We start from the raw sequence: 27,918 nt of genomic DNA, 5'->3' as shown, positions 1-27,918 counted from the left end.
TTTGGCGAATCGGATATTTGTGCCAAATTTGGTCCAGTGAATGAAAATACATCCTGCATATCAGATATTTACATGACGATTCATAACAGTAGCACAATGACAGTTGTGAAGTAGCAACGAAAATAATGTTATGGTTGGGGGTCACCACAACATGAGGAACTGAATTAAGGGGTCGTGGCATTAGGAAGGTTGAGAACCACTGATTTCGGGTGTATCTCCTTTTACGTGATTCCAGCCACTCCAAGGCTCTGTCTGCAGGGTGGGTGCCTTCATCCTGGTTAAAATTCAACCGAGAGTCTGGGCTCCAGCAGAAAGCCTCCTCCACCCATTTGCGCGCCTGCCCATCCGGGTCTTCCGCTTCCAAGAGGCCCCGCCTCCTCCCTCGCCTTCTCGCTGCCCGTCAATCAAGTCTAGCGTTCTCCTGGGGCGTCCGAGGCTGGTCGCGCGACGATGGCTCAGGTCCTGCGAGGCGTGCGCGTGATCAGGGTCTGCAACCCGCCCCTCAACACGCTCAGGTAAGGGTCGCCAGAGAAAGACCCATGCTATGGGATTCTGGGAATTGTAGCTTGGTAAAGCACTTGCATTCTGGCAGAGAAGGCGAAAAACCTTGCAAAACTTCAACTCTTATGATTCCATACTATCAAACCATGGCAGTTTGACAAGCTCTGTAGCTTTCTCTGCCAAAGGGTAGTGCTGCTGCACGAAACTACAATTCCCAGGATTCCACAGCCATGGCAGGTAAAGTGACTTGTAAATCACAGTGTAAATCAACCCCTAGATCAGCGTGATAGTAGGGTGCATCTATACTGTAGACTTAATGCCATCTGGCAGTACTTTTAATTGCCATGTCTCAATGCTGTTACCATGGGATATGTAGTTTGGTGATGTATCAGCACACTTTTGGCCAAAGAAGGCGCAAGGTCTGGTGAAATTACAACATCCATGATTCCAAAGCATTGAGTTGTGGTAATTAAAGTGGTGCCTAACTGCATTCTACAGCGTAGATCAGCCTTTAGCAAACTTTGTCCCTCCAAGTGTTTTGGACTTCAACTCCCACAATTCCTACCAGCTGGTAGGAATTGTGGGAGCTGAAGTCCAAAACACCTGGAGGTCCAAGGTTTGCCCAAGCCTGATGTAGATGTCTGTCTGTAGCACAACAAAAGCAGGATTCTAGCAAACAGTGCATATGGATTGTGAATGCTGTGATTGTATATCTTGCTACTTTGGAGAAACCATGCAGCCATGCATGGTTTCTCCAAAGTAAGTCCTTGCTCCAAAGTAAGTCCTTGCTCTGGAACACAGTCCAAACCTCTTGCATAATTGACCCAGGGAGAACCTATCTGAATCAATGCAGTTTGGTACTACTTTAACTGCCATAACTCAGTGTTATTGAATCCTGGGAGTTCTGGTTTCACCAGGTCTTTAGAGTGCTGGTGCCTCACCAAACTACAGATGTAATCTTTTAGTAGCATTGAGCCACAGCAGTGAAAGTGGTCAAAATGCATTAATTCTACTTAATGAAGCCCTATTGTTGGATGCCACTACACGAGAGAATTAATGCGGTTTGACACCACTTTACCTACCGTGGCTCAATTTAGTTTTACAAGACCTTTCGTTTTCTCTACCAAAGAGTGCTGGTGCCTCATTAAATGGACAGCTATTCAAATTCCATAGCATTGAGCCATGGCAGATTTATTTTTATTTTTTTGTCGTGTCAGGAGTGACTTGAGAAACTGCAATTCGCTTCTGGTGTGAGAGAATTGGCCATCTGCAAGGATGTTGCTCAGGGGATGCCTGGATGTTTTGATGTTTTATCATCCTTCTGGGAGGCTTCTCTCATGTCCCCGCATGAGGAGCTGAAGCTGATAGAGGGAGCTCATCCGCGCTCTCCCCGGATTCGAACCTGCAACCTGTCAGTTTTCAGTCCTGCCAGCACAAGTGTTTAACCCACTGCACCACCGGGGACTCTGCCATGGCAGATAAAGGGGTGTCAAACTGCATTAATTTGACAGTGTAGATGGGCCCATGAAGTCACTGTTTCACCCAGCAGGGAAAAGTAGCCATGACCCATCTTGAAACCACATATAAGCAAAGCAGATTATAGCTTGGATTACTTCTGGAAGAATATTCCTCACCACTGAAGAAGTAGTAAATCATCATCTGAAAAATCCCCGTAAACCAAAAGAATCTTGATTAATTTTTGTTGTAATCAGTAATGTTGTAATGGCAGGAGAAAAGTTGGTCATGGGTTGAGGACAAGTTAATATGTAAGCACAAAGATATCATTTCCCCCAGACTTTGGATACTAGTAGATTGGGCATAAAATATAGGATTCTCATTTATTATTAAAAGTTTTTTTAAAAAAATTTATATAACAAAGCATTTTGGATGTGAAATCTTTCTATGGTCTTTGAGCTGAGTGATTGCTAAAGAGCTAACAGATGTATTATGCCATTACCTACAAGTCATTACATGCATGGAGTTTTATCCAGAATTTCAGGTATACTTCATTGGCGGTGGAATGATTGACAGTGAGGTTGGAGAGGGAATTAAAGGGCCAAAGTACCAATGGTTACGTTCAAAAAGTGGCCATTCATAAACATGGAATTCACGTTGCCTATCAAATGCAAGGGGCCACAGTAGTGCAGCGGGTTAAACCGCAAAGCTGCAGAACTTGCTGACTGGAAGGTCAGTGGTTTGAATCCACAGGACAAGATGAGCTCCTGTTGTTAGCCTCTGTCAACCTACCAGTTCAAAAACATTCAGATGTGGGTAGATCAATAGGTACCTCTCAGATGTGAAGGTAATGATGCTCCATGCAGTCATCCCGGATGTAAGGGCAATCTGGCTGCAACATCTGTCACCCCACTGATTGTCAGGGTTGATTCGACTGATCTGGCTGGCTAGGCGGGTGTCCCCTTCCTCCCTCACTGCTCCATGTGCATCCCTCCTGAAGCTATGCACTCGGTGGAAGAGGATGATGTCCCAGGTATAGAAGGAGTGTACCGAGGTCTCCAGTCTTTGGTCCCGGGTATACAATATATGCGCTCCCCTGCTAGAGCCTCCAAACATGCTGGCTACATGACGTTGAAGGGTCTACTGACAAAGCCGGCTCTTCGGCTTAGAGTACCCCCCCCCCCCGAGTTGAACACTACTAGACTTAATGTCAAGGGGAAACCTTTATCTTTACATCAAATGCAATATACATTTTAAAAATCCACATATAAAGGGAATTCAAATTCATATTTATTTGAGTTCATTCAAGTGCTTCTGTCCTTTAGCTGTACATTACCAGAGAGAGTTCAGAGCTGATGGAAAGTTTTAGCGTATTGAGTTCATTTGTATCAACTGCCAGAATACAACATAACATTTTTGATAGTTCTTGTTACTCTACATTTTGAAGTGTTTGTGATTTACATTTAATTGGTAATACATATCACAAATGTCTTTTATGCAAGAAATGCATGGATTTCATCTGATAAGCAGGCTATGTTTTTGTTTATGACTTTATTGTCAGTATCAATTTACCCTGCAACTAGGGAAACCAAGGACTTTCTTCTACTGTACTACTTTTTGCTTAGAAATGTTTGCTGCTGTATTACTTCCCTCTAGTGGTTGCTTACATATGTTTCAAGTTCCATGCTTTTTTGTGTGTCAGGAGTGGCTTGAAAAACTGCAAGTCACTTCTGGTGTGAGAAAACTTGCTGTCTGCAAGGATGTTGCCCAGGGGACACCTGGATGTTTTACCATTCTGTGGGAAGTTTCTCTCGTGTCCCTACATGGGGAGCTGGAGCTGACAGATGGGAGCTCACCCAGTTCCCCGGATTCAAACTGCCAACCTTTTTGGTCATCAGTCCTGCATCACCAGGGGCTCCATTTCCATTTTAAATTAAGGATAATATATATCACAAACAAATTTACCCAACATTGGACATCTCCAGATGTGACAGCTATGTTGGGAAGTTGCAGTGTGTATTTGTTGCTGTAGTTCTTAATGTTCTGTTTAAGATATCGAGATGATATTTCTGTTTCCTAGATTATTTTCTGGTAATTTCCAACAGCAGCTGCAACACCCTTGCATAGATTACTTGTTAATTCTGAGCTGTATCGGAATACAAAGGAATTGAGTTATAGTGCATCCATTTGTCAATAGATCAGTTAAATGTCATTTTTGCTCTAGTGCTACACACACACGGAATCAGAGAGGAGGATACTTCTGTTTAAATCCAAAGGACTATATTATTTATTTATTTATTATTTGCCATATTTATATCCTGCCCTTTCTCAACCCTGAAGGGGACTCAGAGTGGCGCACATAAAGGCACAATTTGATGCCATACAACACATATCCAGCAAATAAAGCATATACATTAGCAAACAATGCTAATTGCTTGCATCAGACAGTTGCTAAAGAATGGCATAAGGTGACAACAACCATTAACAGCTAAGGAATTATACTATAGGAAATCATACTGGGCTGATATTAGTGATCTTGCTTATGCTTAGAATGAAACAAAAGTTGGATGGGGAGCACCTTGCAGTCTTTAAAATCTGTTCATACCAAATTCGGTGAAAAAATTAACCACAATGGCTTTTTTTAAAGGCCAAAGTTTGCTTCATAATGCCAAACTTGCACAAAGTTATAGGAATGTCAACCCCAATATCAAATTATCTGTTCACAGAACTTTATAATGGGCTTTCATCTGGTCACATTAGATAAGCCATTTGTGACTGAGTGTTTACACTAAGCACTTCAATAACAAAGCAGATGGGCAAACATTTTATTTTTTTTCATATTGATTTTAGGACATTGAGAGAATTTTCCTAATGTAGTTCTCATATCCTATTTGCGGTATTATTTGTTTAGTGTATTTACTTTATAGTGGATACTGCTTTCAGACCCCTCACACACACACACACACTTTAATTGTTTGATTTATTTTAGCCCTGTTGTAGCACAGGCTTTAGAACGTGATGTGAAACAGGCAAACTCCGATCCCACAGTGAAAGCTGTTGTGATTTGCGGGGCAAATGGCAAATTCAGTGCAGGTAAGAATTTCTGAATTTTGTACCGATTTTTTTTCGGTACTTTGTTTTATGTTTGTTAGAGACATGAAGAGGAAAAATATATGATCTACTTTCAGGAAACTATTTCTATTTGCAAAATGGAGGATAAAATTTAACTAGTATCCTTCTGATGACAGAAAGCATTAGTCAATAGCACAGAGAAGGAAAGGGTTTGTGCTGTTTCCCCTTCCTCCAGTGGTATCCCACCAGCTTTCCAGAGCAGATTTGGATGAAACAAGTTGACAAGTTAGAATGTGTCCAGAGGAGGACAACTAAAATGATCAAGAGTCTGGAGAACAAGCCCTATGAGAAGCGGCTTAAAGAATTGGGCATGTTTAGCCTGAAAAAGAGAAGGCTGAGAGGAGACATGATGGCCATATATAAATATGTGAGGAGAAGTCATAAGAAGGAGGGAGCAGGCTTGTATTCTGCTGTCCTGGAGACTAGTACACGGAACAATGGCTTCAAGTTACAGTAAATGAGATTCCACCTGAATATTAGGAAGAACTTCCTGACAGAGCTGTTCAGCAATGGAACCCTCTACTCCATACTGTGGTGGAGGCTCCTTCTTTGGGAGGTTTTAAGCAGAGGCTGGATGGCCATCTGTCAGGTGTGCTTTGACTGTGATTTTCCTGCTTCTTGGCAGAATGGGGTTGGACTGGCTGGCCCATGAGGTCTCTTCTAACTCTATGAATCTATAATTCTATGAAATGTAAAGGAGCTGCATAGTGAAGTGTGAATTGTTAAAAGTCTGCTTTCCCATCAAACAAATTGATGTTTTCTCTTGGAAAGGCCTAGTACAGCATTTCTCAACCTGGGGGCCGGAATCCCTGGAGGGGTCGCGAGGACGTGTCAGAGGGGTCACCAAAGACCATCAGAAAACACTGTCTTTTCAGTTGGTCATGTGGGTTCTGTGTGGGAAGTTTGGCCCAATTCTATTGCTGGTGGGGTTCAGAATGCTCTTTAATTGTAGGTGAAATATAAATCCCAGCAACTACAACTCCCAAAGGTCAAGTCTATTTTCCCCAAACTCCACCAGTGTGGGCATACTGAATATTCAAACCAAGTTTGGTCCAGATGCATCATTGTCTGAGTCCACAGTGCTCTCTGAATGTAGGTGAACTACAACTCCAAAACTCAAGGTCAATGCCCACCAAACCCTTCCAGTATTTTCTGTTGGTCATGGGGGTTCTGTGTGCCAAGTTTGATTCAATTCCATTGTTGGTGGAGTTCAGAATGCTCTTTGATTTTAGGTGAACTATAAATCCCAGCAACTACAACTCCCAAATGACAAAAATCAATCCCCCCCCCCCCCCAATAACACCAGTAGTCAAATTTGAGCATATTGGGTGTTTGTGCCAAATTTGGTCCAGTGAAAGAAAATATATCCTGCATATCAGATATTTATATTACAATTCACAACAGTAACAAAATTACAGTTATGAAGTAGCAACAAAAATAATCTTATAGTTGGGGGTCACCACAACTTGAAGAAGTGTATTAAGGGTGGCAGCATTAGGTAGGTTGAGAAACACTGGCCTAGTAGCATACTATCTGGCTGATAATAGTTGTCTTGTGTCAACCTTTGGAAGGATTTAATTGAGTCTTTGGAATACTGAAGCAGATTCTCATGTTTTTGTTTCGTTTTCTTAGGTGCCGATATCAGAAATTTTGCCAACATTGGCCAGAGCAAATTCCCCAGTCTTGAGTCAGTTGTTTCTTTAATAGAGAAAAGCGACAAGCCAATGGTAGCAGCTATTGAAGACTTGGCTTTCGGAGGAGGCCTGGAGGTAGCACTAGGTTGTCATTACAGGATTGCTAATATGAAGGTAAACAACAATAACAACAACAAATTTTAGGTCGATCATTTGCAACTTGATTTCTTTTAGATGTATTGGATCTTTGTCTGTAGTTTGGTAAACAACTGAGAGAGCATTTGGCTGCTTAGCAGTTCAAATCATTTTTCTAACTCTGAATATGAATCTCATTGTGTTCAGCTGCCACAGTGCAGCAGTGTTCACAGTAAATAGTGGCAGTTGTAATCTAACATGTCTGCTAGCATGATCATCCAGAAGTCTTTTTAAAAAACCAGGCCAGGAAGACAGCTCTCCTACCACCAACACTTCAGGTCGCTTATACTCCATTTGTTTGTTTGTTACTGCCTTTTTTCCCCCTGATGAGCTTCTCTTATTGCACAGATGCAACACTAAATTACTCACTGAGATCCATGTGGGAAAGCATTTAATTATCAACATGTTTATCTTTGCACAACAAGGACACTCCACCCTCATATCAATTATGTAGATATGGAAGTACTAGAGTTTCTGGGATCAACATTCACATTAGACATAAAATATGTTTACACAACACTTCTTCAGAGCTTGAAAAAAAGTGCCAAGAAGTAAAATGTATTTTAAATTGAGGAAAGAGCCTTTGAAACCTTGTGTAGTGAGCATGATAAATTGAAAGATTACCATAGTTGTCTGCACAATTCACAGAACATTATTGTATAGCTGAAAAGAGGAAAGTAAAATTTATCTAGTCAACGCTGTAGCGGGTCTTCGCTGAACTGTTCACGCTGGCATGGTATGGCATGCTAGGAGATGAAGGGCATGGGATTAATCATTTTCCTGTAAAAATCAAATGAGTCTCAGGTTTTGCACTGTGGATAAATGCAGTTTTTAGAATGATTTGTTTAGAAAACCGTCTTGCTGCATTCAGCAAGATTTGCTCATAAGCAAAAGTGTACTAAATTGCAGCATTAGTAGTTACTCAATAGTTTCTGGAGTTGATTGTGCCTCTTATATAGTGTGAATAAGTAACAATAAAGCTTTATTTCTAGACCACCCTATCTCCCCAAGGAGACTCAGGGCTGTTTACAGGCAAAAGAGGCAAACATTCAATGCCCCAAGTACATGCAACACACACACACACACACACAAAATGCAAAATAATGCATACTGATAACAGTATTATTGCCCTGACACTCTCACTGTGGAGGAAGAGAGAGAAAAACTTGATTTGTGTGATTTTCTTGGTATTGATTTGCATTTTGAAACAAAGCAGTATGAAAAGATAGCAGAAATTGTGCTTAGTACTTGGTGCACAATCGGTCATACAAGCTGTTTTATTTTTGTAGCAATCCAAACGGAAAATTAGGAAGAGATTGAGTACTTGATTGTACTTTGTTATTACAGCTACTTCTGAGCATAAACATTTCCTTTGTTTAAATCATGGAAGCACCTTATAGAAAAACCTTTTTGGCCTGGCCTTGTCTCAGTAATGACTTCCAAAGGGCTCACCTTCCATGGTTATGGGGCCTCCTATTGTAGTGATTTTGATGGACTTTTTTGGCCTAGAAACACCTGCTGCATCTATTCATTTAACAATCGATCGTTGTTCATAGCAATAGCATTATCTCATCTCAGTCACTCTTGAATCTTTTAATGTCGTCACCCTGAGCAAGCTCCAGATTAATATACATTTTGCAAAATGACTCCATATTTTTCAGGGTTTATATACATGTGTAGCTGTGTCCATAAAGAGCTTTTCTATTTAAAGAGAGATGGATGACTGTGACAGGTCTAGAAGCTAGTTTTCTGCCTACAAAGGCTCTTTGGACTGCTAGAAAGGTAAATATTGCCAAACCCCAGCAATCCCTGAAAGTCAGCTTTGCTTTTTACCAGGTCAAACAACATCAGGGATTGGGGCCTATAATCTTTTAAAAAGTTGTTTTTCCTGAAGGCTTCCAGGAGAAGTCGAGGTAATTGATCTTTTTTAGTCCAGAAAAAGGACATTCTTGGGAGAATAGAGGTGTTGAGTCCACACAAAGAGCTACAATTGGAACTTTGCCCATCCCTGTTGTAAATGAATTGGGTGACATGATAAGCTTGCTTCAGCAGAATTCTTTAACAAATGCCTCATTTGCTTCAGGCTCGGGTAGGTTTACCTGAGGTTGCAATAGGTTTACTCCCTGGCGCTGGTGGGACTCAACGGCTTCCCAGACTGATTGGAGTACCAGCTGCACTCGATATCATCACTACAGGTAAATTCACTTAGATGTAAATACACACCCACAGATATTGTGTATGTACATCTGAGTACGGTATGTAACACGGACATGTTAAGACACAGAAATACTTTCCAACAGTATATTTGATTATTTAACATCCTGGATTCACGTGCCAAATAGTGAGATTTGTTTATTTATTTAAAACAGTTATATTCCACCCTCCTCACCCCGCAGGGGACTCAGGGCAGAGCTCAGCATATATATGGCAAACATTCAGTACCGGGACATCATAAATATATACAAACATTAAAATCACTTTTTGGACTGCCAGAAAGGTAAATATTGCCAAACCCCAGCAATCTCCAAAAGTCAGAAAAAAGTCAGAAGCTAATATTCTGCCTAACTGAACTCCCTTGTGCAGACTTTGAAGAAATTGCTTTTCTACAACTACCAGAATCTCCAGTAGCTTTTCCTTTCTCCAACATTACATAATGTTACTCCAATATACAATTAAGGAATAGCTGACATTGCTTCATCTAGAGCAAGGTTAATGTCTTCACCAAAAATGCCTCTGACACTGCTTGAATTTAATCCGAAGGCCTCTTTTATCTCAGGAAGACATGTGCCAGCTACTGAAGCGCTGAAACTAGGGATCCTCGATGAGGTTGTGGAAGAAAACCCAATCGAAGCCGCTATAAACTTGGCACAAAGAGTAACAGGTAACAGTCCTTTACTATTTCGGATATCATTAATATTGTGCTACTAATTTGATTTTGATATCTATGAATCTTTTTCTACTGTTTAACCTAGGTCTATTTTTATTTATTATTTATGTATTTAGAGCATTTGTATCCCATCCTTCTCAACCTCCGAAGGGGGACTCAGGATGGCTTACAATTGGCAGTCATTAGATACTGACAAAGAAACAGTTATAATATATCAATTCACATAAACAAGTCAACAGCAATACAAACACATTTAAAAAGCAATAGAAATACATTAAAATATTAGCCCTTAAAATATTAACACAACCAAGTCTGAGTTCACAAATCCAAATCAAGGTCCAGAGTTCCAATGCAAGGTTTCTTAATTGACAATTCTTACGAGTCATTACAGTTGTTGCTCTGCCAGCTGCCTGAATGCTTGGTCCCAAAGCCAAGGCTTGAGTTTCTTCCTGAAGGAGAGGAGAGAAGCAGTTGCCCTGATTTCACTGGGGAGTGCCACCACCAAGAAGGCCCTGTCTCTCGTCCCCACCAATCGCACTTGTGAGGGTGGTGGGATAGAGAGCAGGGCCTCCCCTGACGATTGTAAACTCTGAGGTGGGTCATAGAGAGAGATACATTCGGACAAGTAACCTGGGCTGGAACTGTTTAGGGCTTTATAGGTCAAGACCAGCACTTTGAATTGTGCTCGGAAGTTTTCCACTTATACAATTTGCAGCAAAAATGCTTCTGGAACTTTCTCTATTTTCTTCTTTGACAACAATTAGACGTCTGTTGTCCAATAATAGTAACAATAATGCTTCATATTTCTAACTCACCCTCTCTCCCCAAGGGGACTCAGGGCGGCTTCCAAAAATAAAATGGCAAACATTCAATGCCATGTGCAATATCAAAATAAACAAAATAAGCAAAAACAGGCAAACAAAACAAACAATGAAATGGCTTAGAAGGACAACAAGTTCAAAGAGCCTGTAGGAGCACCTGAGGCCTGCATGAATCACTGAACACAGTGTTCTTGGTGTAATTCCCTCATGCAGATGTTGTTTATTGAGACTCATTACCAGCAAATGGCTGGACACAGTTTTGCAGCAAAGCAAAATGATCTCCAATTGCAACAAAAACAGTTGGCTGTGAATTTAAAAATGGAGATACACTTATAATGGAGTGTTTTGATCACACCATTAGTTTAACAGCACTACCTTATAAAGTTTAACCTACAAATAAATCCCATTAAGGGGCGAGTGCTTCTTGCTAAGATTGAAATTTTATCCATGCTTTTCTGAGGAAAAGTCCTATTAAATTCAGCGGGGCTTACTTCTGAATCAGCATGCACGTAATTGTGCTGTTTCGTAAATATCTAAGAAACAAATGATTAAAAAAACTAGATAAGTGGTGTTCCACTAATCCTCCCTTCTGCCCCCTACCCCAATATATGTTGTGTTACCTCTGCTTTCCGCTTTCCTGGATATAACAGTTGCAGTATTGGGAGTCCAGCATAGGTAGTGGGTTCCAATACAGGAACATCTAGAGCAAGGGTCCCCAAACTAAGGCCCACGAACCGGATATGGCTCTCTTCCAAGGTCATTTACTTGTCTCCCATCCTAAATATTAGACTTAGGGTCACCCTAAGTATTACACAACTTGAAAGCACACTACTACAACAATCCTAATTAATTTGACTATTTTACCATCTAAAAGTAGGCCCACACTTCTCATCGAAATACAGGTAAGTTTGTGTTGGTTAAATTTGTTCATTTGAAATATTGTATTGTTCTTTCAATTTTGTGTACTACAAATAAGATATATGTGCAGTGGGCCTAAGAATTCATGTTTTTTTCCCCAAACTATAGTCTGCCCCCCTCAAACATTCTAAGGGACTGTGAACTAGCTCTTGGATTTAAAAAATTGAGGACCCCTGTCTTAAAGATTCAGAAATCCCAAGGAAATGCAGAAATGCTGAACCACTCTAACAACTGCCATGTCAGACTACACAGAGAAACCACTGAAATCCACAAGCATAGATTTCAACAGAAAAGAGGAAACCATGGAAATGAACAAAATCTGGCTACCAGTATTTAAAAAAACCTCTAAAATTAGGACAGTAAATAAAGAGCAACACCAAAAAAAAAAAATAATCAGGGAATTCCAGACAAGAATAAATCAGGGCCAGCTAACACCTCCCAACAAAGGATCCCCCAGGCAGCAACCAGCCATTCTGTGAAGCTGCAATGCCATCAAATGCTAATCAAGGTGGCAATTGCAACATTCAAACTTGCCTCAAATAGACAAGAGTTCTTTCTCCCACCCTGGACATTCCACAGATATATAAACCTCACTTGCCTAATTTCCAGCAGACCTCACCTCTGAGGATGCCTGCCATAGATGTGGGCAAAACGTTGGGAGAGAATGCTTCTGGAACATGGGCATACAGCCTGGAAAACTCACAGCAACCCAGTGATTCCAGTCATGAAAGCCTTTGACAACCCAAAGGGGATATATTACTTGTTCCCTTTCCTTCAGGTTGGAGGTTTGATTCCAGGGAGAGCATGGATGAGCCCCCTCTGTCAGCTCCAGCTCCCCATGCGGAGACATGAGAGAAGCCTCCCACAAGGATTGTAAAACATCAAAACATCCAGATGTCCCCTGGGCAATGTCCTTGTAGATGGCCAATTCTTTCACGCATAAAAAACCCAGCTAATTCATTATTGCAACATGCTATCTGTCCACCTGATGGCACCAAAACCTGAAAAATAAGGTTTCAGCTTACTGATTGTTCTTTGTATTTAGGAAGCAGCTACTGTGCCATAGTTAAACAAAGCATGGGTAGGAGCTGCTTTTGTAGCAATAGCGTTTCCAACGTCCTTAAATAGTCAGCAAATTGTCATTTTAGCTGTAATGCAAAGGCAGGAATGCTTCAACATGTTCCAGTTTGTACCTTTGAGGCAACTTTCTGGAACAGCAGATTTTGCTGGCTAGAGCTGCCAACAGCAAGCTTCAAGAGGAGAGACTATTAATCTTGTTGAACCCAAAACAGATCTACAGTACGAACAAACTCTTTCCTGAAATTTAAGCTGTGGAAAAACTGTTTGCATTTGTGTTTGCATTGAGCTTTAGGAGGTTTGTCTGCCAGAGTCCATATTAAGCATAGTCACCTTCTAGCTGGATATGTATGTATATACAATTGGAACAAACATAGGTGTGGGTACATATATAATTTAAAGATGCATGGTAAAGCCTACTGAATTTTGTTATTTGTATATTTAACCATGAAGTGTGATGTTAAAGTACCAAATTAGAAGCAAAAGTAGCTCAAGCATGACACAATATCAAGCACCATAGCAACAACAATCTGTCTACATCAAGGTTTGCAAGTCCAGTCAAGCAACTAAACAGATGATGTTATACCTGCCCATACTCATGGTCTTAAATTTCCTAGGCTTCTCAAGACACTCCTATCCTTAAAATTGTCCTGCCTTCACTGGTGATTATGTATAAACCATGTTGGGTTACCTCTACCTACCTGACCATAATGATTGAAGGAATAGGGAATGTTGGATGAACCTTTTGGAATAGGTGTTTGCAAAAGTCTGTGAGTTCAATATCAAAACAATAGATTTCAGATGATCTTGATCTTCCTGACTTGATATTATATGGAAGAGAAAGGAACAATAATACAAAATAAGCAAGATATAATGTTACAATACTTTATGTAAAGCCTCTTGCCTTCATTTTGTACACCTGTGGAATTCTGAACTGGATGTCATCCTATACCTTCTCTGGTAAACAAAATGAAAAGCTTCAGAAGTTCCTTTTCCCCTATAACACCAGGATTTTTCTCCAATCTGCCTCAATGCATAAACAAATATGGTATATAATTAAACATTCCAGTTATTTAAATCTCTTACCAGTAAAGGCATTACAGGCAGCCCACAAGTTACATAGAAGATAGGTTCGGTAGGTTTGTTGTTAAGTAAGCTGCCTTGAATCAGTAAGCCACCTTTAGTCACCTTCAAGTTCGGGAAAGGTGGGATAGAAATAACATAAATAAATAATTAGAATTTGTGTACAAATTAGAACAGGTACATTTTTTAAAGTCTTAACTCCAGGTGTGTGTGTGTGTATGTATCTATATCTTAACTATATGTAGATATAGATATAGCTTTGGCTAGCACAGAGAAGGGTTAACACCCTTATGGGGTTTGTTTTGCTGTCTGTGTTCTTGTTCAGAAGATTTCACCTCACTTTCCGTCCCTTTGAAGTTTGAAAAATTTGGCTTGTTGTGGAAACAAGGATTGGTGACAAAGCTTCAATTGTGGCATCTTTCCCCCACAATCACTCTTCCAGGAGTGAATTTCCCTTCTGAAGAGTAAATTCTTTCACTTCCTGTTGTCTCACCCCATTTGTAATTATAAATTGTTTATAAGTAGGATTTTGTAACTCGAGGACTGCCTGTATTGAGAAGGTAAAATGGATGGGAGAATTAGGGTAGATTAATGTGCTAACTCAAATGTTTGCACTGTATGCTGATTTCAGGAAAAGCTTTGTTGACCCTTGTGGAACTCACTTCTGTTTTCAAATAAATGTTATAGGATTAGGTAGTAGGAGATTTGATATTTCATCAAACAGGAGTGGCGTGCCAGACTGAAGCTCCTATCTCAGAGCCTATGGTTTAGCATACAAATAGCAAATAGGGAAACCTAAGAGATAATGAGTCCAGCATATATCTCTAAATGAGGGAAGACTTCTTTCCCATATACTTTCAAACTAAAAATTGAGTTTTTTGTTTTAGCCTGGGAGAAAAACAAAGGACACCAGGCTGACAAAAAGAGATTGCTAAATTGACAAAGTTGCATATCTGTTACTTCAAACTGGTAGCCAGATCTAACAGAGGAAAGGGCAAACAGCATTCATATTTAGATATAAAAATAGACAAGGTTTGTCACATGTTTCCTGAAATTGCTTTTTTTAAAAAAAATTAAAAAGCCGACAACAACCCATAAATATAGTTGTGGATTTGGGTCTGTTTCTACCGAAAAGGAAAATCTGGAGTTATCAATTAAAATCCAATAAAGTATGAAATGCAATCTAAAATGTAAGCGGATAAAAGAAACAGAAAAGGAGCAGTATATGGAGAAAGGGCGTGCAGTGTTTAACAGACAGCATTCTAGAGGCAAGACTGGATATAGTCTCACAGGAAGCTTATTAGGCAACCTCTCAGAAGCTGCAAAACATTATAATATATGTGCTCAGTTTTTCAGAGCAATTGTGAAAGATGCTGACTGAGCTTCTACCTGGATCATTTTGGATAAAAATTAACAAGTGCAAGATTTTGGTTGCGAGATCAAAATAAAGTATTATTTGAATACATTGAGAGATAGGGGGAAATGCATTTGAAACTCAACTCTAGATGAGTTCTATGAGGAAGAAGAAAAATACAAAAATTGATCTACAAATCATGATGTCAGCGGGGAAATACTTTAACAAGGACTTCCCCTCCTTTAAATTCAGTTTATCTAATCTTTTTCTTAGATTAAAGGTAAAAGTAAAGGTAAAGATTTTCCCTTGATATTAAGTCTAGTTGTGTCTGACTCTGGGTGGTGGTGCTCATCTCAATTTCTAAGCCAAACAGCCGGTGTTGTCCATAGACGCCTCCGAGGTCATGTGGCAAGCATGACTGCATGGAGTGCTGTTACCTTCCCGCCGAGGCAGTACTTATTGATCTACTCACATTTGCATGTTTCTGAACTGCTAGGTTGGCAGAAGCTGGGGCTAACAGCAGGAGCTTACCCTGCTACCTGGATTTGAACTGCCGACTTTTCGGTCAGTAAGTTCAGCAGCTCAGTGGTTTAACTCACTGCACCACCAGAGGGTGCAGTGGGTATATGGAGCATCTGTACATATACAGCCATGGAAAAATCTAAATGCATGGCTGCAATTCTGCAGACAGTTTATTTTGCAACAAATCCTATTGTACTTAATGAGATTTAAGACTGAGCAGCAACTTTGTCCTTGCACTAAGGGACAGAAATGTATGGTTAGCTGGCCAGATTCAGGTGCCGAGAATGACTGCTTGTGCTGTTCTATTTCCTTGTCTTGTATAGGTCAGCCATTGGGACCTCGCAGACTCTGCCTGAAAGAAATACCCAAACTACCCAACATGGAAGCTTTCCTTGATGAGGCTCGCCTGAAAGTCAAGAAAAGGGCAAATGGGCAGCTCTCACCACAAATGTGCTTTGAAGCTGTACGAGCCTCTGTGTGCATGCCCTTTGCAGAAGGAATTCAGAAAGAGCAACAGCTCTTTATGTACCTCTTGAGTTCAGGGCAGTCTAAGGCATTGCAGTATGCCTTTTTTGGACAGAGAGCCATGGAGAAGTGGGTGTTGCCCAACGGAGCTTCATGGGAATCTGCAGCCCCTCAGCCAGTGAAAAAAGCAGCTGTGATAGGTGAGTCTATTGGGAGAATTCCACTTGCTATCAGAGAAATCTTACTAATTTTCAGTGCGCCTATAAAGAGCACCCATGTACTGTTGAAACTGAATGGCAGCAACTCTCTAGGGCAGTGGTTCTACAACGCCCAGAAATCCCAGCCAGTTTACCAGCTGTTAGGATTTCTGGGAGTTGAAGGCAAAAACATCTGGGAACACACTGGTTGAGAACCACTGCTCTAGGGTTTCAGGCAGGATTCTTTCCTAACTCAACTTGGAGATGCCAGGATTTGCATAGTTAAAGCTTGTGCGCCAGCTGCGCCCATACCTTGGAAAGTCTGACTTGGCCACGGTAGTCCACGCTCTGGTTACATCCCATTTAGACTACTGCAATGCTCTCTACGTGGGGTTGCCTTTGAAGACGGCAAGAAATTTATTTATTTATTTATTATTTACCATATTTATACCCTGTCCTTCTCACCCCGAAGGAGACTCAGAGTGGCTCACATATAGGCAACAATTCAATGCCACACAAACATACATCCAACAAAATAAACCTATACATATACATTAAAACCAACCACTAAAACATCTCAAACATTGAAACCAATTATTAAAACTATGTAATCCAATATCATAGTCCGAGGCCATTCCAGTCATCATTGCACTATTCCATATTCACTTGTTGCACTGAAAAATTACTTTCTGAATTATTATTATTTTTATTATTATTATTATTTAAAACCTAATTTGGGTGGAGGAAAGCCAAAGCTGGATTTGTTTAGAGCTACCCTCTCCCCATTTTCATTTATCTGAGATGTTTTACACAAATAATAATAATAATAATAATAATAATAATAATAATACACTTTATTTATATCCCGTCACCATCTCTCCAAAGGGGACTCGGGGTGGCTAACATGGGGCCAAGCCCAAATAACAATACAACAAGACAAAATTCAAAGAAACAAAATAGCATCAAAATAAACACATGAAGTGACAGAATAAAATAAACAGTCTCAAAAACAACATGATAGAAAGATGAAACACAGGGCGGGCCAAATGTGCTAGGAGTAAAATTGATACAAACCCTGGATGAGATTAGAATAATGTGTGTCTGAGGGAGAATAGGTTTCTCAGGGAGGAGCTCAAAAAGGACAACGAAAAAGGTGGGCCTTCAATTAAGGATGGGAGGTGAGTGCGTTTTGAGGGCAGAAACTGAAGTCGGGACACCCAGTGTATGGGGCATGTCTTCACTCGTCAAAGGCACATCGGAAGAGTCAGGTTTTTAAGTTTTTCTTGAAGGCTGCCAGGATAGGGGCTTGCCTAATCTCACTTGAGAGCGAGTTCTAGAGCTGCGGGACCACAGCCGAGAAGGCCCTCTCCCTTGTCCCCATAAGATGAACTTGTGATGGAGGTGGGAGTGAGAGGAGGGCCTCCCCAGAAGATCGAAGAGATCGAGCAGGTTTATAGAGGGAGATGCGGTTATGAAGGTAGGCGGGTCCCAAACTGTTTAGGGCTTTACAGGTGATAACCTGAACCTTGAATTGGGACCAGAAAAGGAACGGCAGCCAGTGGAGCTCCTTAAACACTCCGTAAACCGCTCCCTGTAATGGCAAACTTTATAAGAAGATCATAGGTGCGGGGAACATGGTCATACTTAGAATGGTGCTATCCATTCAGTGCTGGCTTCCTTTTTCAATGTTGCCCAATTGTTTATAGTTCTAGAGTTCACAATTCCTCTACTCTAGACAATTCAAAGTGTATCTCTTCTCAAATCTCCTCTAAAGAGAGAGAAAAGGCAACCTTTGACCTATTCCACCTCTTCCCACCTCACTGATAACCTCCACCTTTCCCCATTGAGTTCAGAGAACTTATTTCTCACACACATCCACACCCCCCATGGTTGCCTACCTATGGAGTACATCTTATTGGTTGAACAAGCCAAAAAATATTATTCCGCTGCGTGGAATCTTTTGGAGTATGCAGTTTAGCATTTTTATGGTAGTAATAATAGAGACAGAAGAAGGCTTTTTCTTGTGAGACCACCGCTTTGTCTGTGCACCAGCTGGCTGCCAGAGTTAATTGGCAAAGGGGCTCGCTTTTGCTCTGCCTCTTCCTTCAGCTTCAGAAGAAACGGAGGAACAGTGACACCCCCCAAGGAAGCCTTGCCCTGCCTCAGAGATAGTCACCATTTTCCCACTTTCATGTCATTCATGTGCCCCTAACCCATGCGAATGCAGAGGGCTAATTGTATAGATATATATGGCAGGAGGACTTGTTCTCCTTTGCCACAGTTCACCCTAAGTGTGTTCCTTCTAGGGGAGCTGTCAAAGTCTGGGGCTCTAATTTCACCCTTGATTTCATGCAGATTCTACGGAACCAAACCCAGGATTCAGGGATGTAGTTATTTCCAAATGTTGTGTTGTCCACTGCCTTTTAAGAAATTTTCATCTCATTGCTATGATCCACTCTTCCCATTTTACAGTCTTCCATTATCTCTCCATCCAGCCTGCGGAAGATAATGCCCTCATTAATTTTTCATTAAGGCAGTAGGAATGAAACTCTTTGATGTTCTACACACAGATTTCTCAATAACCCCCTTCTCTTCTGCATATTGATTGATATATACTCAGTGGGAGGCTATGCTCTTAAGTGGCCCAGCCCTTAGTAGTGGCCTTTTGATTTTTAAGAGAGTGCTTGCTGTCTCATCTCTTCACTGTTCTTCCCACAACATCCCTACCCACAACTTGGTGGATACACACACACACACACGGCTTTGCTGCAGCATGTACAGCTTGAGCTCTCTGCAAGCTCACCTCAGCATGATGCAGCCCTGAGCAGTATGTCTTCATCGTATGTCCCCTTCCCTCTTCCACTTTGTAATCTTAATTATTGTTCTCTGCATGATTCATCCCCCTTGAACACACATATCTTGGGGTAGTGAGTTAAATCTGCCAACAGGCTTGAACCTTTAATTCAAAACTCATTCAATGGCGAACTGACATTCATGTAAAGCAGCATTGAGCCTGTGGCTCAGCACACGTGGGAGTTTGTTGTTATTATTATTCAGTATGCAGACATAAATGCATGTCTGCATAATCTACATTACCATAAAGGCTTGGGTGGAAAGGGTCTCCATTTTGGGTTTCATGGGAAATCACGAGTGACAGGTTTGCTGCTAGACGAGTGACAAATATGACAAAACACTCTCTGTTATGTAAATGCAGATACAGGTCAAATCAGACGTATTCATTCTGAATTACCATTACAATGGAATGGAGCAAGACTAGTTTACTCAGTGGAGGGTCCTACTACAAGTCAATTCTAATCCTAGAGAGCGCTTAGTAGAAACACATCTATCAACATCTGTTCCATATGACAAAACCCTATTTGTGGTTTGTTTTTTGTTTTTTTGTAGGCAAAGGAAATAGAAATAATTGACACTCTAATTGAGAATTTACTATCTCAATATATTTGAGTGTGTTTAAGCCTACTGTATTTTCTATAATACTTCTTTATAATTATGCATGGGTCACTGCGTATGGCTACAGACTTGCTCAATTGCTTCAAGCAAAGTGAATCAGCAATGCTTTTAAGACCTTTCTAGAATGTATTTTGCATGACTGATCATTGCTTGAACATTTCTGGTGCTCAGCTACCTAAAAAAATGTGATCCATCTTTTGTTGTTATATAAATAACTGTTTGGAGGAGATGGGGAGATTTTATCGGTAATATCTAATTAACCCAACAAGACTTTTTATGACTTGAATACACACATATATACACACACACACACAAAAGACACTAATAGGATTGAATTCTGCTTCTCCCTATCTTTTTTGCAGTGGGAAGTGCTTTAACTTAAATATTTAAATCTTGCTGAGGAGGAAAAGGAAAGGGCTTGAGTCTGTTAGGAATTGTGGGAGTTGAAGTCCAAAACACCTGGAGGATCCAAGTTTACCCATGTCTGTGCTAACCTCTAGCTTTTACATTAATTGTTATTGTTTCCTCGGCTCTTTATAAAGTAAACTAGAGCAGGATTGAGCAGGAGTAGATTGGAATTTACTGGTAGATCTTGGGCTTGTAATCATTCTTAAGAGATCTCAAATCTATGCATTTATTTAACAACACCAAGGCTTAAGTTGTCTGATACGTTCCTTCATCTATAGTAACTTAGATTGATATTTTTGCATGAGGCCATTTAGTGAATTACTTACTAGTGCAAGAGCTCAGTGGTTCTTTGTCCACTGTTGGAATTGGGAAAGATATTTCTTTGGACTATAGTTCCCACAGCTTTCCAGCCAACATGCCCATTGCTATTAAGTCTGAAAAATGTTGAAAACCATACAGTAATTATTTCAAATTCTACCACCGCCATTCCTCTCCAAACGCACAAAAATCATTGTTTTATATCTGGCTTCAGCTGGTGAACCTCAGTATTATCCTAAAACTTGTAGTATTAAGGATTTCAGTTATTTTTCATAAATCCCAAAGATTTATAGATCCTTGTTCATATAAGCAATTCACATTCATATTCTTGTTTAGCAAAACAACTCATTTATACTCTAGATATTTTGTGGAATTACAATGCTTCTAATGTGTTTGTCATATCATTCTGGACCTTTTACCAAACCTCGGGCAGTGATAACTCAGTTATGGCCCTGAATATTGTTTATCAGAGGAGGTCTTGCTCATGTTATTGTTTGTCCCTGCAGTACAAAGGTAATTGGTCTTCATCATGTAGTTAGATGCTCAAAGCACAGAGTGGGTACCTTTATGAATCCCCCCCCCCCAAAAAAAAGAACTGTTTTGGATCAAGAATATAATCAGCACATAGCTGGGTATATTAGAGAGCTGTCTCACAGAGGAAACACAATGTGATGTCAGCTAAGGCCATAAAAAGCTTGAGCAGGAAGCTTGTTGGCAGCCTTGCATAATTGCAGTTAATTAGATCCAATCTTTCCAGACGTAATGAAAGCCAATAAATATTGATAGCATACTCCACACAGATGGTAATAACTCCAAAATCTTAAGATAGAAGAGTTAAAACATACAAAAAGGCCACTGGATTGTCAATACCAGTTTCCCTTCCATTCTGTTCATAACAATATTAAACTGCTCAGCTGTTACAGATGGATGCAAATATGCATAAGCATTAGGCACACACATTACTTCCTCTTTTTTTCTGAATACAAAGGGCAGAAACAAGAAGCCATTAATTTGCAGACATGGTAAATTAAGATTTATGCAAACCATAAGTTGGCATGAAAGTCAAAATCCCAAACCATTGCATGCCAAGTTAATTGCCTCATCCAGTGCAGTCCATGTTTTGTGACTGACAAAGTTGTTTGGGGGTGTGATATGGTAGCTATCTTCAAAATACCTGGAAGTGTCACTAGAAAGACAGAGCGAGTGTGGTTGTTTGCTGTTCCAAAGGTTAGGGACAACCAACTATACAGTAAGACAGGGGACTCCAACCTAATATCAAGATGAATGTTCTCATGATGATAACTGTTCAACAGTGGAATGGTCTGCCCTGGAAAAAAGTAGATTATCCTTTGTTAGAGGGTTGTAAACAGAGGCTGGCCATTTCAATTAATGTGATGGGTTCCTGATTGGAAGAGTTTTAGTTTGGGATGTCCTCCAGTCTTACCTCTAAATGTCTATGAATGAATGTCTTGGTTTAAGCAGAAAGATAAATATAATATATTCTGCTTTTGTTATTGTGGTTTACTTGGATGTTTTAGGCTACAATTGCAGTGGTTTTACAGTGATGAGGACTGTGTGAGTAAGCATCTCTGTGAGAATTGTAGGTCAAAAAGTCAGATCTGAATCATGAACTCACTACGGCTGCTTCGACATCAAAAGCTTATAGTGGCACTAATAAAAAAAGCATTTTGCAGATTTCTTCTTTTTTTCTCCTTAATGGATGGGAGCAAGGAGATTTAAAAATAGGAGAAGTAGTGAAAAATGGGGAAATCACAAACAATCCAGATCCTCTATCCATTTCTGCGAATGAATTTTGGCAATTTCACAACCTCCTTTGAAAGTACCCTTTGTGCCATTTCTTAGCATCCTTTGCACAGACAGGAACACTAATACTGACTGTCCTTACAGGATTGTTGTCTAAGAAAACACTGTAGATAAAGTATTGAACATTCTAAAGAACTGTTTATTTTTAATTTGTATCCCACCTTTCTCACACTGTGGGACCCAAAGTGACTGTATAACTATATAGAATTATATGTAAGATTTGTTGTTAGATCAATGGCTTTGTGACATCTAGGAAATTCCTAATTTTTATAGAAATCTTTTCTAAATATAGGCAGTCCCCGAATTACAAACATCCGACTTGCAAACTACATATAGCTAAGTTCGGGGGTGAGACAACAGGAAGGGAGAGAAATCTACTCCTCAGAAGGGAAATTCTCTCCTGAAAAAGTCATCATGGGGAAAAGGTGTCTCCACTGAAGCTTTCTCGCTAATCCTTGTTTTCACAACAAGCCACATTTTTCAAAGTCCAATGATCACAGGGACAGAAAGTGAGGTGAAATCTTCCGAACAGGGGCACAGACTGCAAAACAAACACCACAGGGATGTTAACCCTTCCCTATGATATCCATAGCTCCTATCTATCTGTCTATCTATCTATCTATCTATCTATTACTGGAATTCAACTTTTAAAATGTATTTGTTCTGACTTACATACAGATTCAACTTAAGAACAAACCTTCAGAACCTATCTTGTTTGTAACTTGGGGACGGCTTGTAGTGGAAGGGAGTAGACTCTCCTACAAAACATGTAACTTGCATGAACACTAATGTCACTTTGCATTATAAATTTCGAATTTACCACTTTACATTTAAGAAAGTGGTAAGTAAAATGAATTCAGCTGAGGCTTTGCTGATGTTTTCCAGTCCTTGTAGTTTTCATGTTTTTTGTTAGTTCACATACTGCTTGATAAGCCACTCTCTCCCAGTAATTCCTTCTCTCTCTTTTCTTTTATCTCCAGGATTGGGAACGATGGGCCGAGGCATTGTGGCTTCTCTGCTGAAGGCTAAAATTCCTGTGGTGGCTCTGGAGCAGGACAAAAAGCAGCTGGAGGTGGGAAAGGCAGCTGTTATGGCTCTGCTAGAACGTGAAGCTTTAAAAATGCAGCAGAGTGGCCAAAAACCGAATAAGCCTATAGTCCCTCAGTTTACTTTGGATTTTGGTGCCCTGAAGGATGTAGATTTAGTCATTGAGGCTGTGTTTGAGGAGATAACTCTCAAAAAGGAAATATTCCAAAAATTGTCAGTAATCTGCAAACCTGAAGCCCTTCTTGGTACTAATACTTCCTACCTAGATATTGATGAGATTGCTTCTGTCACTGGTCGCCCTCATAAAGTCATTGGCATCCATTTCTTCTCACCGGCTCACATTATGAAACTAGTGGAGATCATTTATGGTCAGCAAACATCCCCTTCTGCCATTGCTACTGCCATGAGCCTAACCAAAGTTATGGGTAAAATTGGAGTTGTAGTGGGGAATTGTTCTGGTTTTGTTGGCAACCGGATGTTAACCCGTTACTATGACCAAGCGTATTTTCTCATGGAAGATGGCAGCACTCCAGAAGAGGTAGACAAAGTCCTGCAGGAATTTGGTTTCAAAATGGGCCCCTTACGGGTAGGAGATCTGGCTGGACTTGATGTGGGCTGGAGAATTAGGAAAGGGAAAGGCCAGACTGGAGACACTCTGCCTCCTGGGACACCACCTCGCCATCGGGATGGCCAGAGATATAGCCCAATCCCTGATATCCTCTGCGAAATGGGAAGATATGGTGAGAAAACAGGAAAGGGCTGGTACCTATACGATAAACCTGGGGGAAAGATAGCTCAACCAGATCCATGGCTGCATGGTTTTCTTTCTGATTTCAGACGTACTCATAACATCACAGCACGCACCGTTAGCCAAGATGAGATCTTGGAGCGTTGCCTATATTCCCTTGCCAATGAAGGTTTCCGAATATTATCTGATGGAATAGCATCTTGTCCAGAAGCCATTGATACCATCTATATCAATGGTTATGGCTGGCCCAGACATATGGGCGGTCCAATGTTTTATGCTTCTCAGGTTGGATTGCCCAGGGTTTTAGCAAAACTGCAGGAGTATGCTGAGGCTAATCCTGACATACCCAGCCTGCAACCCAGCTCTTTTCTGCAGAAGCTTGTAGCTTTGGGCAGTCCTCCTCTGAAAGAGTGGGCATCCCATGTGAGATCTCAAAACAGCAAGTTATAATTTCTCTGTTAAGCAGGCTGTGTTGAAACATTCTGACTGCTCCAGCCCAAACTGAAATGTAGCATGGAATAAAACAATGTGACTGTCTCTTCTGATTTCACTACAATGTACACACAGACATGCACACTGTCTCTGTGAATGATAGATTGCTGCTCACAGTGGTGCCTTTTATCATACTACTCCTTGAAATGCTGCCTGGGGGTCTCGCTTAAAAAACACACACCCATCAAGTGATGCTACCCAGCTTGTGGATAATATCTTCATGAACCTTAACTGAGCTGCCTAAAATAATAATAAAGATGAAATCCAAAGCTTGAAAAAAACCCAAGACACATTTTTTAATCTTATAGGATGTACTACAATGCAGAGATACACAAAAGTAGAGCCTTGAACAAAAAATAAATATGTAGAATTATAGTACAGTAATCAGAGTCTTGTTTTTGAGTATCAGAGCTGAGCAGAACTCTGTTCCAAACACAAATCTTCTGATTTTTCCAAGCTTTCTTCATTTTAGCAATATACTTGGAGGAGGCTGTTGTAAATCTTTCCTAATCAACTAATACTGACTACAAAAGATCTACAAGACAGTTCAGATCCACGTTTTACTCATCTGACCTGGTTTTGACTTCCTACATTCACTCTTCTTCCATCCCTGTATACTAGTGGTGCTCAACCTTCTTAATGCCGCGACCCCATAACACAGTTCCTCATGTTGTGGTGACTCCCAACCATAACATTTACATTGCTATTTCATAATTTTGCTACTATTATGAATCATAATGTAAATATCTGATATGCAGGATGTATTTTCATTAATTGGACCAAATTTGACATAAATACCCAATACACCCAAATTTGAATACTGGTGAGGTTGGGGAGAGGGATTGGTTTTGTCATTTGGGAGCTGTAGTTGCTGGGATTTATAGTTCCCCTACAATCAAAGAGCATTCTGAATTCCACCAATGATGGAATTGAACCAAACTTGTCACACAGAATTCCCATGAATAGCAGAAAATACTGAAAAACCTTGATGGGCATTGACCTTGAGTTTTGGAGTTTTAGTTCATCTACATCCAAAGACCACTGTGGACTCAAACCATGATGGATCTGGACCAAACTTGGCACAAATATTCAATATGCCCAAATGTGAACACTCGTGGAGTTTGGGGGAAATAGATCTTGGCGTTTGAGAGTTGTAGTTGCTGGGATTTATAGTTCACTTACAATCAAAGAGCATTCTGTACCTCACCAATGATAGAAGTGGGCCAAACTTCCCACAGAGAAACCCTATGACCAACATAAAATAGTATTGATTACCCTCCTCGCAACCTCCTCAGGGGTCCTGACTCCCAGGTTGAGAAACACTACTGTATACAATATCCAGGCAGTCAGATATTTGCAAGACGCCTTCTGTCATGATAGCTTTTCTTTTGTATATTAAAAGCTATCCAGTATTTGTGGCCTCCTGCATCATTTAATAAGTGCATTGATTGAAAACACCAGAAACTCCCAGATTTTGTTCCTATTTTTTCCATTTTTATTTTGGAAGTCTAGACATGTAATACTTATCCTAAAATATTTTCTGTCAGCTCCTGCTACAATCAGTTATGTTTTATGTCAGCTCTCCAGGTCAGATTATTTTAACCCAATATAAAGTCACAAAGAAATTCTGGAACTTTACAGTCTGGTTGTGCCTTAAAATAGAATTCTTCAGAAGTGTCAAGGACATTCAACAGAACATGTCTCTATTTCATTTCTACTTCTTATAACCATTACAAGTACCCTTTTTCTTCCACAATTAAAGTTCCTGATAACATTGGAGAAAACAAGTAGTCCAGTGCAAAATAATTCAGATACAATGAAATGTATAAGATCTACTGAAAAGAAAAAGAAGCTGAGGAACTGCTATGGGGAATTCAGCTTCTGCCATCTACATGTTAATCGAAAGTGATGAATCATAGCAACAATCATTTTCATGCTTTTTATCTGGTAGCATAAACAAGTGCCTCAATTCTCTTTGTTCTCTGCCTTTTAAAAATAAGTGTCTTCTTTCCAGCAGCCTGCAGTCTCCTGGTTCATCAACCTGTTCATTTTTCATACACATGTACAAAGGGATCTTGTAGCACCTTAGAGACTAATGGACTAACCGGGAGAACAAAGTTGATAGCATAAGCTTTCATGGCCTTCAGAGAGTTGGTCTCTAAGGTGCTACAAAAGATCCCTTTGCATACTGATGTTCCAGACTAAAATGACTTTTGCTTTGTTATGCATGTCCTCTATGTCAGCCATCACCAATCTGGTGTCTTTAGATGTAGTGGGTTAAACCCTTGTGCCGGCAGGACTGAAGACCGACAGATCAGAGGTTCAATTCTGGGGAGAGCACGGATGAGCTCCCTCTGTCAGCTCCAGCTCCCATGCAGGGACACGAGAGAAGCCTCCCACGAGGATCAAAACATCCAAGTGTCCACCCTGGGCAATGTTATTGCAGACGACCTATTCTCTCACACCAGAAGCAACCTGCAGTTTCTCAAGTCGCTCCTAACACACATACCAAAAAACCCACCCTCCATCATCTTCATTTGTCATGGCCTTTGGTTTGCTGGGGACCATGGTAGCTGTGGGCTTGCATACCTGGAAGATGCTATTTTATATTTGCCAAAATAATTGAGAAATATGTCACTTGTTCAAATATCTTTTGAAACGCTCAGGGAATCCATAAACACTTAAAGAAGTTGGAAAATGTATCTGACTTTGTAAAGGAATATTCATGCCTTTCTGTAATTTTGAATGGGAAAGGAAGTGCACATGATTGCTTTTGCTATTCTTTTTAGAGTTGCTATTTCTAGAATTGAGAGAATGAAATTTACGATGAATGAAATGTAACATCTATTTTTCCTAAATAAAATACTTTATTAATAATATGTCTTGCTATTTTGTACCATATTTCCACATTTTCAAAACCAAAACAGTGGACATTACCACACCAGTCTTACCACAATTGATTCATGTTGGGAATGGAAACATGCTGGTTTTAGATCATTATCGCACCTCTCTGTATTAGCACAATGAGACTGCTGTAGTAATCCATGGTTCTTTGACCTGCTTTCTGCACAGTCTCTACAAACCTCCTTTCTCCCCTAAGTCTTATCCTGCATGACTTTGTGGGGTTTTAAATTTTATATTTACTATAATTTTGCAATTATGGCAATACAATTTTTTAAAAGAGGTGAAATACCTCCCAAAAGAAAAACAGACTGCTTGAGAATAGTGAAGAGGAAAAGAGAAACATGACTGATGGCATACCTACTTAAGCAATCCCTTGTTGTCCAAGTAAAATTGTCCTCCAAGTGTGGTGTCCTGGCAGTGAGTACGTAGCTGACTGTGGAGCCCTATTCTAGACCCGCACGTTTT

At 40.3% G+C, this 27,918-nt stretch overlaps 1 protein-coding gene across 1 annotated transcript; it reads left to right on the top strand.

The window, feature by feature from the left end:
- The first annotated feature begins 266 nt into the window (after positions 1 to 266).
- EHHADH (enoyl-CoA hydratase and 3-hydroxyacyl CoA dehydrogenase) lies at positions 267 to 27,427 on the top strand. The gene is made up of 7 exons (XM_060768047.2): positions 267 to 515; positions 4,946 to 5,049; positions 6,721 to 6,896; positions 9,001 to 9,112; positions 9,694 to 9,798; positions 15,903 to 16,244; positions 23,243 to 27,427. Exons 1-7 carry the CDS (start codon positions 451 to 453, stop codon positions 24,505 to 24,507), a joined length of 2,169 nt encoding a protein of 722 aa, XP_060624030.2. The 5' UTR covers positions 267 to 450; the 3' UTR covers positions 24,508 to 27,427.
- The last annotated feature ends 491 nt before the right edge of the window (positions 27,428 to 27,918 follow it).

Source organism: Anolis sagrei, chromosome 3 (genome assembly GCF_037176765.1).
Source record: "Anolis sagrei isolate rAnoSag1 chromosome 3, rAnoSag1.mat, whole genome shotgun sequence".
NCBI lineage: Eukaryota > Metazoa > Chordata > Lepidosauria > Squamata > Dactyloidae > Anolis > Anolis sagrei.
The sequence above is the reverse complement of the archived record's forward strand: the minus strand, read 5'-3'. Positions and strand labels throughout refer to the sequence as shown.